At 40.8% G+C, this 14,966-nt stretch overlaps 1 protein-coding gene across 46 annotated transcripts in view; it reads right to left on the bottom strand.

The window, feature by feature from the left end:
• DST (dystonin) overlaps positions 1-14,966 on the bottom strand; it is a 439,617-nt gene that overhangs the window by 91,599 nt on the left and 333,052 nt on the right. For all 46 annotated transcript variants that reach the window (XR_010599478.1, XR_010599479.1, XM_065587877.1 and 43 more), the window contains 3 exons: positions 12,758-12,957; positions 10,673-11,168; positions 8,329-9,797 (listed from right to left, as the gene is read on the bottom strand). Coding sequence is in view for 44 of the 46 variants with exons in the window: in XM_065587877.1 (XP_065443949.1) it covers positions 8,329-9,797; positions 10,673-11,168; positions 12,758-12,957 (2,165 nt within the window). In the remaining 2 variants the exon portion in view is untranslated. The remainder of the gene's footprint in view (positions 1-8,328; positions 9,798-10,672; positions 11,169-12,757; positions 12,958-14,966) is intronic.

Consider the following 14,966-nt stretch of genomic DNA (forward strand, 5'->3'; position numbering starts at 1 on the left):
AAGGAAATCCAACAATGAATGCTTGCATGTACCATCCAGTGTAGCTGATAAGCTTTCCAGCTCTCCCTGGTTTCTTACGAACTGACAGGCATCCTCCCAACACTGAGCTTAAAGAAACACCCTTTTTTTTTTCTTTAGGCAACATCTGCTACTATCCCATTCGTTCTCAGAATATTATTCTGGCCAAGCATTAGTAGGTGCCTGACCTCTTAGCTCTACCCCCTTTTGTTTTCTGCCCCACATGATTTAACAGTTAACTTCTTAGTCATCTTTTCACTTTTACCATTTGTCTTGTCTCTGAAACAGACTGAGCTGTTTCAGTGGGAGGAACCTCCAGACTCCACATACCAAACTATAACAAACTAGCTGGTGATGACATCATGTAAATTAGAATGCATTCTTTAATTGTGGAGGACCTGGTTTGCTTAGAAGCACAATGAAATACTGTTAATTAATTCAAAATGTTTAAACTGACATGGCACAGCTTAGCTAGGTAACCTGACACCACACATACCAAATTTCCAGAACATTTTTTCAAACAACCAGAAACAGCACTATTTTGCTTAATTATATAAAAAACAATCCAGTGCAGTATGTTGAATTAACACAAATCAAACCTCTCATTTGTTCATCATGGATTTCTGGTGATGATATGCATAGTTTTTAAGCACAGTCTACAGTTCAACACACAACCCAATAGTGTCACCTTTTAAAGGGATACTGTCATGTTAAAAATTAAATCTTTATATGTATATTTATCTGTTTTACTGATAAAATCTGAAATTATAACAAAAATGTTATAAAAAATCCAATTTGACTTTATTTAGTCTCTCTGTATAGTTTTTATATTTCACTGAAATTGGAAAATGGAAATAAATCATCAATTTCAGCTTTTGTTTCTATTCATTTTCACTTTCTGACTCTCATACAATTGCACAATGTTGCAATGTCTGAGTTGCAAATGCTAGATGGGGAAATTTTAAGTCAGAAGGAAAAAAAGCCTATTTCTATTGAAACTAAAATAAAAAATAATGAAAATGTTTATATTAATATTAGGGTCCTGAATCCCAAAGAGTTAAAAAGGCATTAAAGGAACTCCTACATTTTGTGTCTAAACTACCTGACGTCAATTTAAAACAAATGTAAATCCAAAGAGGTTGGAGACTGGCACATAACACACTTACTAAAGAGGTTATGTACAAGCTGCTTCTTCATTAACACTAATTTGCATACTATTATTGACCAGGGCCCTATTTGGTATCAATTTTAGTGAGAGTTTTAATCATAGATTAAGGGCAGCATATGGCATTTGGTATTAAAACTTAATAGTGCCTATTGAATAAAATCTACCAAAGTTTTATTAGATAAGCACATTAGGAAATAAAAACATTACATACATTTTTGTTATAAGGGCATTTTAAAAATAAGAAAAAAATGTCATATAAAGATATGTGTACGCTCAGATATATATCAAAAAGTAAAAAGGTATGAAACAAATTCTGTCCTTTTTCTTTCATGCATTTTGCCTTTTTTTTGGTAAGTACAGCTATCACAGAAAATAAAGTCTCCGGTGCCCATAAAATTAAACACAGCCATGACATATTAAACTATGTCAAAGAGATATTAATCTTAAGACTGAAGTCTCAGGTTTCTCTAAATTAGAAAAATGTAACCTGCATGGTTACTCTTCTGAGGTCCCATCAATAGTGTGTATTCCCACCAGACCAACCACAAACAAAATCCCATGAATTCAAAGGGAGCGGTACCTTCTTTAACAGGACAGAATCAGGACCAGAATTTCCAAGTTTTGATTTTTCAATGGAAAAAATAGGAATACTTTCTGTGAACATTTTTGTAAAAGGTTTTCCCATTTTTGACCAGCTAAAATGAAGACCTTTTTTGAATAACCTAATGCTACATCCATAAGTATTAGTTACTTTCTCATGTTGTTTTTAGAAAATTAGATTGATTAATAATCAAAACACAATTCTTTACCCTATTTTTTTTGTTTCCCATATGTTGTAAAGCGAGGTCAACCTTCTGAAAGGGATCTATGATGTTTTATGCAATATTTGCAAATCAGTACATTAAAAAAATCCTTGGATTTTAACTGTTTAGTTAAATATATGAAAATAAACCTCAGACTGTTGAGTAAACACTATCTTGCTTCAATGTAATAGTCAGAGAACACAGTGGACGCAATAAGCATAAACCAATTAAACTCTTAGTTCAAACTCATCAACAGGAATATTCATCAAGGTTAAGATTCCTATGAAGTCCAATTAGAAACCATCCTTTTCTAGGCACACTGCAAATATGAAGGAAAACCTTTAATAGTTGCACTGCTATTGTTCTTGGGAATGGGGGAAGGGAGGGGAAGAATCATCCAGTGATGAAAGCTAACAACAATTCTATGTATTTTCAGAGGAAAGCTGGGAAGGTTTGTTAATTAAATTAATGAAGCATTTTGGAAAGATTTTGAGGCGTGTAATAATTTGATAGTTCTCTGAATGAGCTTTTTATTTTTGTTTTTTAAGATAGGACCTAGCTATGAATTCAGATCTAAATGCTAGAAGTTCTGGGTGATCCCAAATCCAGGAGATTGGTTCAGGCTCATCTCTAAAGTTTTTTTGTTTATTTTTAAAGAAAACAGAAAGTAGAATCAGCGTAACTAAATACAGCAAGTCCACCTACTGGAATTCCCTTTTGTTTCAGATCCATTCATTGCATCCTTTATTTGAAAACAAAAATCCGTGACAAAGCTGAATGAAACAAATGCCATAAAACACAAAAGCCAGCTACTGTAAGAGATTGAAACAGCTTCGAACAGAAACACCAAATTATTTGTTGTTGCTTTTTTAATCACTTTTCTCTGAATACCAACGGGGATATTTTTGCCTGTTCTATAGTCACTGAGCCAAATTCTGCTTTCAGTTACACTGATGTAAATCCAAAATAATTCTCTTGGTTTATCCTGTGAAGAAGCAATTCTGGTACTGCTTTCTAATGAACTCCACTACACTTTACACAATTGCCATACAGAAAGCAAATCTTTCACCCAAAATGTAAACATTTCACATTAAAACTACATGATTTCAAGTTAATGCAAGTCATACTTCCATTTTCTAGTGCCCGTTAAAGTTGGTGGTACCCATTTTGGATATCACACTACACAGTGACTGAAATGAGCAGATTATCTAGAGGAAATACAAATACGAGTCACAATTCACCTATAAGTTTTTCTTTAACAATCGTGAATTTTAATATCAGATACCAAAAGTATCACAAAGCTCTATTCTTTGCTTGCAAAAGTTGGCCAAACCACAGAAGCACCTTTTGGCCCATTCTGCAAGATCCTTCCATCAAGAGCATAAGGAGACTGTGTGAATGAGTCTATCCACCCAGAAGCAAATTTCTATGAGACCACAGAAGCTAAAGTCATAAAGAACGAGACTGTGGTTTGCAGCCACAGCTGCACTTCAGAGGAGGTGACAAGATGTGGATGTGCATGAAAGTGCAGCACCATTCAAAGCAGCTGCTGCTGGAGCCATTCTGCCTATGGATTGCTGAGTCAGGGAGAACAGCCCTATGGGAGCATGCTGAGGACAAACAAGTACAACATCAACTGAAATGGTGCAGCTTACATAGTCCACAGTGCCAGCCCTAAATATTATGGGATGTGAAAGGGGACTGAGGCATGGCCATACCTCTACCCTGCCCAGTCAGGTTCATCTAACCCTGCTCCCCCTTCCGCCGGACACTGGGAGTCACACGAAGGGCACCAGACCCAACAGCCTTCTTTCCACAAGAGGAGCAACAGCAGCAGTCCGGAGGAGCTTGCAGGAGCAGACTGGAAATCTCCAGGCTCACGGGGCTTTTTCCTCTAAGCACCAAGGAAGCCTTCTTGTTCCTGGTTCCTCTTGCCCCGCCAGAACCAGAAGATCCTGCCCTGGGCACCAAGCCCAACAGCTTCCCACTTCCTAGTCAAAATTTGTATGTGTAACCCCACCAGCAGTGCGAAGGGGCTTGCAGAAAGGGCAGGACCTTTGGAAATCCTCCTAAACTGCTGAAAACTTTATAATTTTGGAGCAAAAATTTTCAGTGTTTGGTTTTCAGACATAAAATCAAAAAAATCTGACAGAAGCAGACACCCACTTTCTGCAAAACATTTTGTTTACTCAAGGACTCAGTTTTGCAATAAAAAAAGTTTTGATCAAAAATTTCCAACCAATCCTAATCTTCAATCGGGTCTGCAATTTAGGCTTATTTTTCTTATTATTTACTAAGGCCACTGGTTGTTGGCCCTGTCCCTCTCCTACCAGTGCAACCCTTGAACTGCCCAGCTTCACTCTCTCTGCCCATTCTTCTTACCTTCCTTTCTCCCTTCTCCCTTGTGCATTTCCTCTTCCCTCAAATTTCCTAATCCTGGCACCCGCTCACCTCTTATTCCCATAATCCCTTCATCTTTTCCAGAACTCTTCACTCCCACTTCAATGCCAATGTGTGCCCGCCCAAAACCAACTAACAAACGTAAAACTAATTGTTATAAATCAAACAAATATACAAGCGTACATATAAAATTTTAGCTTATATCTCCATGTGTATCTGTGCCAGCTATCATCCTGAGCAGATGCTTTATTTTATATTCCTTTATCACACTTTTTCAGTTTACAAGCTCTTCAGGGCAGGGACTCTTTCTTCCTATGTGTCTGTATAGCGTCTTTGGGGTGTGGAATGCTCCAGGCTGCATTAGCCGGTTGCTTCTTCCTCTCAGGGAGTACAAGCACTGGCATTTAGGCTGCACCCTGAAGGTGAAGGATTGCTTGTGCCTACCTATAATACAATGTTGTTCAAGAGCAGCGATGAGGTGGTACAAAGTTGCTACAGCTGTTCTACAAGGATACCTGCTGTTCCACTGTAGTGGTATTTAGCCCACTGGCCCAGAGGAATAAAAATGACACAAGGCATATAAGAGTGCAAAAAACAAGACCTGGGGTACTATTTTCTAGCTCCCTTATTTCTGGACTAGTCAGACTGCCTCCACATGAGGGCCCTGCTTGTTCGGAGTTGTACCACAGAGTGTAGACTTTTTGTGGTTAAAGAAACCTGGAGCTATATTTAAATGGCTCCCACTTTTGAAAGCAGCAGAAATATGGAAATATCATATAGATCAGTGGTTCTCAACTGGGGGTCCATTGCCCCCTGGGGAGCCTCAAGCCGTTTCAGGGGGGCCATGGGACCCCACATCTGGAACCCAGAGCCCGAGTCTTGGCGCCCCCCTCTCCCTGCCACAGGGCTAAAGCCAGGAGCCCCGGCGTCTCCACCCTGGTACTGAAGCCGGGAGCCCCGGGGCTAAGCTCCGAGTACTGGTTGCCCCCCCTTGCAGTGCCAAAGTGGAGCAGTCCTGAGGGCAGCTCCACCCCCCACCGCGCTTTCTCCTCTCCTCTCCCCGCCCCAAGGCCTGCCCCTTAGCCAGGTCAGAGGCGGAAAGCCGGCGTAGGCAGTGCAGGCAGCTGCTGCTCCGGCTCATGCCACGGAGCGGGCAGCCGGGCTGTGACTGCTGCTCAGCTCATGCAGCCGGTAAGAGACGCCCAGGCAGGGGGCCCAGCTCTGTGGCCGGCAGAGCCCTTGGGGAGCAGTGACCACAGGGAGCCCTCCTGGCGCACAGACCCTAGCTCCCCCCAGGGCCGGCCTTACCCATACACAAAGTACGCAGCTGCATAGGGCACCAGGAAATTTGGGGCACTGCTGCCCTGCGTGGCTGCAAACTGCTCCAGCCTCTGCCCCGCCTCTTCCCCATGGCCCCCGCCCCACCTCTTCCCACCCCTGCTCCGCCCCAGCCCCGCCCCTTTCCATCCCTGAGGACTGCAGTAGGACTCGGCCTGCACTCACCAGCGGCGGGAAGTACAGGGACCCGGCCCCAACAGCGCTGCCAGTGAGTGCTGGGGGGTGGTTCCCCCCTGCCCCTCAAGCCAGCCCCCTTTCCCCCTGAGCTACCCCCCCAGCCCACACACAGCCTCTAGCTACCCCCTCCCTGCACCCTGAGCTATCCCCTGCCCATGCACAGCTCCTAGCTCCCCCCTTCCTGTATCCTGAGCTAACCCCCTGCCCGCACACAGCCCCTGGCTCCCCACTCCCTGCACCCTGGGCTACCTCCGCCTGCACCCAGCCCCAGCTACCCTCCTCCTTGCATCCTGAGCTACTCCCCTGCCTGCACACAGCCCCAGTTACCACCCACCCTGCACAATGAGCTACCCCCTGCCCACACCCAGTGCCTAGCTCCCCGCTCCCTGTACCCTGAGCTAGTCCCCTGCCCACACACAACCCCTAGCTCCCCGCTCCCTGTACCCTAAGTGAACCTCCACCACACACAATCCAGACAGACTGGTTGGTCTGCTAAGGTGAGTCAGGGGATGGAGGTGGCGCTGCCTCCCTGAACCCTGCTGTGTGGAGCTGGCCCAACCACCGCCAGCCCCTGCCCTCCCAAAATAGAAGTCAAACTATGCCTATGCCCGAGGGCCCACCCCGTCCTGGAGCCCCCAGTTTCCCCCCTCCTGCGCTGGGCCCTGGAGTTTTTATAGCATGTTGAGGGGAGCCTCAGAAAGAAAAAGATTGAGAACCTCTGATATAGATCACAAATCATAGCCCCAGTTCAATTGCACCAATCTAAGCAATAGTAATCACAGCGTAATCATTTTGCTTATTGTTTTCCAAGTGTTTTACTAACATTGTTCAAAGAGAAGCAATTTGTTTCTGTTTCTAGATTGATATATACTGGTCAATTCAGAGTTGCATACCATTTTAATCCTAACAATCTACTAGAATGTTTTCGCAATATAACTATTATTTCAACACTTTTGTATGCATTTATGCATTTTGAAAGATCATAGTTTATAGAAGATAAAGTCAGCAGTAAAACTCAAACTCTCATACGATGCATGTAAAATGAATCCAGTTTTAAATCCTGACACTGTTTTGTTCAGTCCAAACAAGCAAAAAAGCACCCTCTGCTGGGAAAAGTGTACAATTACTTTTCTTCAATTCTAGTCCTCTTTTTGAGAATACGACTTAGTTCATGTTATAGAGGACTGTTTTATGATAAAGTAAACTAGAACAAGCAAGGCTAACATAAGTCATACAAACTTTGGAGTCAATACTGCATTGAATTTGAAACCATATGTTGCAAAGCTAAACAAAAAATTCAGAATGTTGCCATAATGTCACTAGAAAATATATGATATTTTAAAACACTGTTGTTTATAAATATATGATTAATATAATGTTCTATAGCCATGTTTTTCCAAGGCTGCCCACTTTTATCCAGCTACGTGAGTGTTGAAATATCATTTGCTGAAGTTTAATAATAATATTTTATGTACCACCTTTCATCACAAAGCACTTTACAATTTATATACATGCAACATCACTGAAATACAGCTTTTTCTGACCTGGACAACAGCCACCAATCAGACCACAGTACAACTATACATAGCAGTGGGGAAGGGGATTTTGGATAAGGATTCCAAGATAAACACTCTAATTTTATGGGAAGAAAATGAGATTTTAATGACATTTCCTGAATTAATTTACACAAGATTCCAATTTAGCGCTGGCTAGAGTGGTGGATGTGGTTTGCAGATGTTTGCAGAAGAGAAGAGGATGTTAGTGGAGCCTAGCTGGAGGGACAGATGGAGTGAAAGGCTGGAATTGAGGACAGAATGTCAGAATAGGAGGAGGAAACTAGAGCCCTTATCCTGCAAACACTTATGCATGTGCTTAACTGTACTACTGTTACTAGTCCCACTGAAGTGATGGGACTACCCATGACAGTAAAGCTGAGCACATGCATGTTTGTAGGACTGGAGCTAACCGCAGCCATGGAGGAGAGAGCAGGTCCATGTGGTGTATGGGCAAGTCTAGTGAAGCACCTACCTGGAAATTGTGTGGAGGTCAGTAAGATGAAAACCTCTTAAGGAGGTGAGGTGGGTGGGTTTCATGGATAGGGAAATAGGGATAGTGAGGATCACTGGCGCCTGGAGAAAGAACGGATTAGGGAACAGGAGTTGGAGTGCGGGAGTGGCAGGCTGGGCTGCAGGGGGATGAGAGTTCACCAAGATGTGGCAAAGAGGAAAGGCAGGACCTGAGGAAGGACAGAAACAGCAGCTCCAGGTCACAGTGATGGGACTGATATGGAGTAGGAGCATTTCTCCTTCGAGCTCCAATCTTAAAACAACCCCTTTCAAACATGAAGTGAAGGATTACAGAGTGTTCTACTCAGAAATTGTTTTGTAGTACAGTACTCTACTAATAAGAAAGCATTCTTCCTACCTTGAATATATTCAGTTGTTGATTAATAATGTCTGTTTCCATTCCAACAGGACCTTGAGATTCTTCATGTTCTTCAGCTCCCCCAAGCAGACTAGAAAATTCTTTTAAATTACTATAAAACTCTTCAATACGACTAATAATTCCTTCCACTTGTTCCTCTCTGGCTTTTGCTCTGTCCAGCAACTTATTGCATTGTTTACTTAAAGCCTCTAAGTCCCTTTTTATACCAACTAGATCAGGAGACGCTTCAGTGGCTAACATCATTTTACAGGTTTTATTGGCATTTTCATTACTTGTTATAAGATCTTCCAGCTTTTTGAGGAAATTGTTGATATCCTCTCTTTGTGACCACAGAGTGTCTAGATCTCTTCCTGCTGGAGCCATGCTATCGAGCTCATCATCAAACTCTGCAAACTGAGAAAACATCTCTCTGATGTTGTTTTGGAAATGGCCAATTCCCTGAAGTTTGGTCTCTAAGAATGAACACTTGCCTTCAACCTGCTGGCTGATTGTACTGTATTCTTGCTCTAAAGACTCAGCTTGCAACAAGAGGTCAGCAACACCTTCTGAATTGGAAGCTTCTACCACCAGTTCTTGGGCAAGTTTTTTGGCCAAGTGCACATGAGGCTTTAAAGTCTGAAGTGTTTTCTGCTGGCTCTGCAACATTGTCAAGTGTTTGTTACTACAAGCCTGGGGTCCAAGAGCATCATGAACTTCTAGCTGCTCTTTGGCACTTTTAAGTTGCCTTTGGGTTTCTCTGGATGATTCCTGAAACTCTTTTAGCTTTTGTGCCATGTTTTCCAAGGTCTCCCTCTTACTATGTAATTGTTCTGTGACCATTTCCACTTTCTGGTTCAATGCCACTTTCTCTTCTGTAATGCTTTCTTTATCTGTTTGACTGGCATTGAGCAAACTGTCGGCTGCATTATTTAATAATTCCACCATACTATGGTGTTTGTCCAAGTCCTTTTGCCAGGCCTTCACCTGAGCAATAGAATTCTCTATTTCGACAGGATCTATGACAATCTTTACTTCAGACAGGTTATTTTGGCACTTCTCTATCCAGGGCTGCAGGTTTTCTACATGTTCTTTGTACTTGAGGGCTTTCTCCAGACAAGTACTTAACTTATCTTGCCTTTCTCTTATATGCTTATTCATTTCGTCCCAGTTACTTTTGAGCATGCCAAGCTGAGACTGCAACTCTGCCCTGTCAGCTCCTTGAGTCTTCTGTAGGAGACTTTCACCTTCTGCAACAATTTTTTCATAGGAACTAATCTGGTCAGACAAGGTCTTCTTAAAATCTTTCTGCTCTCCAATTAACGACTGCAAGGACTCAAGGTTGGCCGATATAGGATGAGCCTGGTTCAGTTCTTCTTTCTTTTTGTCCAGCCAGGTCTGAAAGTCCTTAGACATTTGTTGGAACTGATGAGAAGTAGCATATGCTGATTGAAGTTGCTGAACGTGATTAGCTGCAAGAAACAAAATAATATAGTGTCATTTTTACAACTAGCTACTGACCAAAATTGTGGTGAGTAATTTTCTAACCAAAAGAAAATATTTTTGTTCTGAGTAATATATATTTATTGTAGTTTGCCCAATTAATTTTATTACACATCATTCTTCATTAGAAATTGCTGGTTAACACGGAGAGTCAAATTTCAGACAAAATAGTGTATAGGATAATAAAATGTCTCATTATCAAAAAAAAACTACAGAGGAGTGGATCTCAGCCGAGGTCTGAAGCCACCATGATGCAGAGAGTTCTGCAGAGCCAATCATGACAAAAAAGCCCCCCCACCAATGGGTAACCAAGCCTACGGAGTGCATCAAAACCTGGCAAGATATCTGAGCCCCACTGATGATCATGATTCATAGAGTTTAAGGCCAGTAAGGACCATTAGATCATCTAGTTGGACCTCTGGTATATCACAGGCCATTACGTATCACCCTGATATTCCTGTATTGACTTATATTTAACTAAAGCATAACTTGTGTTTGGCGAATGTTCTGAACCTATGCAGAATCTACTGTGAATAGCATCTCATTCTGGTGATTCAAGTTGGGGGAGCTGGGTTTGCAGGCAGAGATGGAAAAAAATACAACTATTTGTTTCCCTGCACCTCAGTTTGGCCCCTAAAGATCCAGGGTATTGTTTTAGCTTCTTATAGACACAGGGACAAGCTGCAAAGTTTGGATCCACAACACTGGGCGGCTGGCTGTATTTAGGAATATGGCTCAGGCTCATTTTGGTAAACACAGGATATTTTTCAATGACCAGAGAACTTTAACCATTAGTTCTTTGCTTTATTTTTATATTACTGTCTTCCCCCTTTTTAATACTAACCTGCTTTCTGTTCAATATCCGTAAATGGTTTTACAATGCCTTCCAATTGCCTAATAAGTTCAGCTTTCAAGTACTCTTCTCCAACCAGCGCTGACAGCTCCTCACAAAGGGCCTGAGCCACTTTTATATTTTTCATTTCCTGTTCTATTTCCTGCTTCATTTCTCGAGCCATTTCCAACTGCTGTTTCATAGCATCAGGGTGTGTGCGCACAGCCAGGGTGCTGCTCAGTTTATTATCCAAGGCACTTAGCTTATCAGACAGGCTTCTCAGAAGGCTTTGATACTCTTTGCTTTTGACAATGGCTTGGTCAATTTGACCACATCTGTCATTCAGTTGTCCTGTTAGACCGTCCCATTTTTGTGCCACAGCTGCCAGTTGCTTTTTCACAATTTCATGAGAGGGAGGATGTTCACCTGGTCTCTTCAATATCCCCTGACCAGCTGTGGTTAACTGTTCATACTGAGGCTTTCTGGTATCAAACTCCTTAAGCAGAATCTGAGGAGAGAGTAAATAAAGATTCATTAACTTCAGAAAAACCTCTCCAACCAACTAAATTTGTTTTCATTAGCAGTACCTAGTATGCATTATTAAGCCACCAGTCTCCCAATTTAAAGAGCAAGTGAATTAATTTCTAATACACACCATGAAAGTGTTGTTTTACAAGTATTACATCAAGGGAATCGATTGGGCAGCCAATTCTGTTGCTATAGAGAGGAAACTTTCAGGAGTTATAGAAAAAATAAGGCACGTTTTCATATTGTATCTCATTACCAAATGGGAATTCAATCAGCAGACACAAACATTGAATTTTGTTAATATTATAGAAATTAAGGAACAGTACCAAGTAAAATAATCATCATTTTGTTTCAAGCAGTGTTTTCTTTCCCAGGCAGTTTTGAAATTTGTCCTAACATCAAAGAAGGTGTATAGTAACATAAAACTGGACTATATTATTTTAGCACAGAGAACATTTGAATTGATTCACGGAAGTACTGAATGTATATTGTAAGATTTATTAAAGTTTATAACTGTGGCTCTCAGTATTAATTTTTTTGGCAATAAGTCACAATGCTTAGAGAAGAAGGGACGTATATAACAGTTTCATTTTTTCAGCTATTGCAAACCTTTCCTTTTAAAGGCATATCAGGTTTAACTTTTAATGACTGTTAAGTGATACCTGATAGTCTCATGCTGGCTGTTTAAATTTTAAATTTTTGTTGTTTGTTTACAGACTGACCAATTTTTTTAATAAAGGTATTACAAGAAAGTTCATTTTTTAAACTCTCTTCTTATCACTGATAACTTACATGGAAATGTCAGTTTCAATCACATTTTGTGCAAAATAGGATTATAACATCTCCTCACGATTTAGATTAACTGGCAGGAACAGAAATGTTTAAAATAAAAATTTGTAGCTTCTGCTACTTCGTCTGATTTAACTTTGATTTCTTTTTACTGGTGTCACATTTCACTCTATTTCTGTAACTAGAGGATTTTCCCTATACTTTCTCTTCCTTCTTTGTTTCTCAGTATGTAACTTCTAACTTCCTTTGCTCAGTCCTGCATTTTACTTGTTTTCAAATGTTTATTAGCTACAGGCACAATCAAAGGGACAAAACCTCAAAAGAGCATTTTCTAAACACTATACATTTCGTAAGAGAACTGCTCATAAAAAGTTATTAGCTACTTACACACTCAAATTAATCAAGCTTCAAAAGACCATTTCACAAGAGTATCACAACATGGTCAAAACAGAAACATTTATTTGAGGCTCAGTATTATCAGGTATCTCCCTAGGGATAAGTTCTGCACATTTTTTAGATCTTTTGATCTTTCTTTGTTCTTTTGGGGTTTTTTGTTTTTGTTTGTTGTCTGTGTGTGTGTGTGTGTCTGTGTGTGTGAATATCGTGCGCGTGTGTATGTGTGTGTGAATATCGTAGCCATCCGAACTAAGTTAGTTATGATGTTTACTGATAAATTGTTGTAACAAACTTCTGCTGACTGTGGTGTTCAAATGAAAAGCACCTTAGCAAAGAGATCAGAAAATGTTATTAATTTAACATATATAAGCAACCAAAACTCACCTGGACCTGCTGCTTCTGTGTATTCAGCATATTTGGGTCAATTGACAGTGGTCCAAGCACACTGACCATGAGCTCTTTCTCTATAAGCCACTGCTTTAACTGAGCTTCTGTTGTCTGGAACTGGGTCAGGTAATTTGAGGACTCTTCGAGATTTTGTCGTCTGTCAGCTGTAATCTGATTGAGTTCTTTCCATTTGTAATCTATCATAAAATAGTGATAATTTTAATAACATATTGCATCTATGTTCTAGCAGAGTGGCTGTAAGACATAAGATTGTATCACAATATATAAACAGTTCTTTCTAATAATGCTACCATGCTCTGTGCATATTAACACCAGATTCCTTGGTGCAATGACTCAGAATATACCCATACTGTATACCTGAATGTAAGACCTCTGATTAATTTAGTTATGTAGGGAATTTTCAGCACAGTAAATATACATGTATTTGCAGGACTAAGTCACCATCCCATCAAATAAATCCAAGAGCTCAAATTTAGACTTATATTAACATTTTCAAAAGCACCTGCGTGACCTAGAAGCTGAAGTCCCATTTTCAAAGTGTGAGTCACCTGGGAGCCTATGTCCCATTGAAAGTCAATGAGACTTAAGAGCCAAAGTGCCTAAGTCACTTTTGAAAATGGGACTTAGGTTCCTCAGTCACTTAGGTGTTTTTGAAAATGTTACCCTTAGACTTTCTTCTTAGACAGAGAGATGAGCTAGCTAGGTAAGACAGGTGGATATAAATGCTCCTTTGAACTTTTTATTACTAACTCCTGAATTACACTGCAATTGAGGCAAAACAATGTAGGTCCTAGATTTCTGCAGGAATCATTACAGTAACTCCTTGCTTAACGTTGTAGTTATGTTCTTGAAAAGTGCAACTTTAAGCCAAACCATGTTAAGCGAATCCAATTTCCCCATAAGAATTAATGAAAACAGGGGGGATTAGGTTCTAGGGAAATTTTTTTCGCCAGACAAAAGACATTACATACATATACAGTAAAAGTTTTAAACAACTGTAATACAGGTACAAATTTTAAACAATTTTAAATAATTTAATACTGTACTCAGCAATGATGATTGTGAAGCTTGGGTGAAGTGGTGGAGTCAGAGGGTGGATCAAGCGGCTGCTCCTCTTGCTGAACTGTCTCAACTTGAAAAAACACATCTAGAAATTGTTATTTTGCTTTCCTTTTTTTTTCTTCGTAAATTTCTTTATAGCAATTCATTACATGACCAACTCCCCTAACCACTTGGAGCTGTGTTCCTATTAGGATCGTCATCACTAAGGATTTGCAAGCCAGATTCAATCATTTGGAAAGATTCAGAAAGACGTTTGGCAGTCAAATTTCGATGGGTTCGTTTTCTTTTACTTCTTGGCCCTCTTCTTCCATTGCTCTCATCACCTCTAGTTCCATCAGATCTTCATTGGTTAGCTCTTCTCCATGTGATTGCAGAAGTTGTGTAACGTCAGCTTCTTCCACCTCATCAAAACCTGCTTTCTTGGCCAAGCCAAGGATATCTTTCTTCATTGGGGGGACAACATATTTAAATCCCTTTAAGTCATTGACACATTCAAGCCACAACTTCCCCCACACACCGTTCATGCATGCCTGAGTAACTTCAGCCCAGGATTCACCAATGTTACTGATGCACTTGCGGATGTTGTAGTCACGCCAAAATTGCTGAATCATAGGCTTACCTTCCCCATCGGTGCCTCTGATGAGCTGGTCAAAAGTATGGCATAAGTAATATGCTTTTAATGCAGCGATGGCTCCTTGGTCCATGGGTTGGATGAGTGATGTGGTGTTAGGTGGCAGAAAGACAACTTTGACGTTTTTGCAGAGGTCCTCCAGATTGATTGGATGAGCTGGTGCATTACCAATAAGTAATAAAATCTTGAAATCAAGATTTTCCTTGGCACAGTATTCCTTTCAGACAGGGATGGCACAGAGAGTCAGCCATTCTGAAAAAATAGCTCCAAGTATCCATGCCTTCTTATTGGATCTCCAAATAATGGGAAGATGTTCCTTTGAAAATCCCTTGAGAGCTCGTGGTGTTTAGGATTGGTACACTGTCAGCGGTTTCATCTTCATGTCTCCGGCAGCATTACCATCTAGAAACAAGGTTAGGCGGTCTTTAGCTGCTTTAAATCCAGGCACTGCCTTCTCCTCTCGGGAAATGTAAGTCTGTTCAGGCATCCTCT

This window comes from Chrysemys picta, chromosome 3 (assembly GCF_011386835.1).
Source record: "Chrysemys picta bellii isolate R12L10 chromosome 3, ASM1138683v2, whole genome shotgun sequence".
Classification (NCBI taxonomy): domain Eukaryota; kingdom Metazoa; phylum Chordata; order Testudines; family Emydidae; genus Chrysemys; species Chrysemys picta.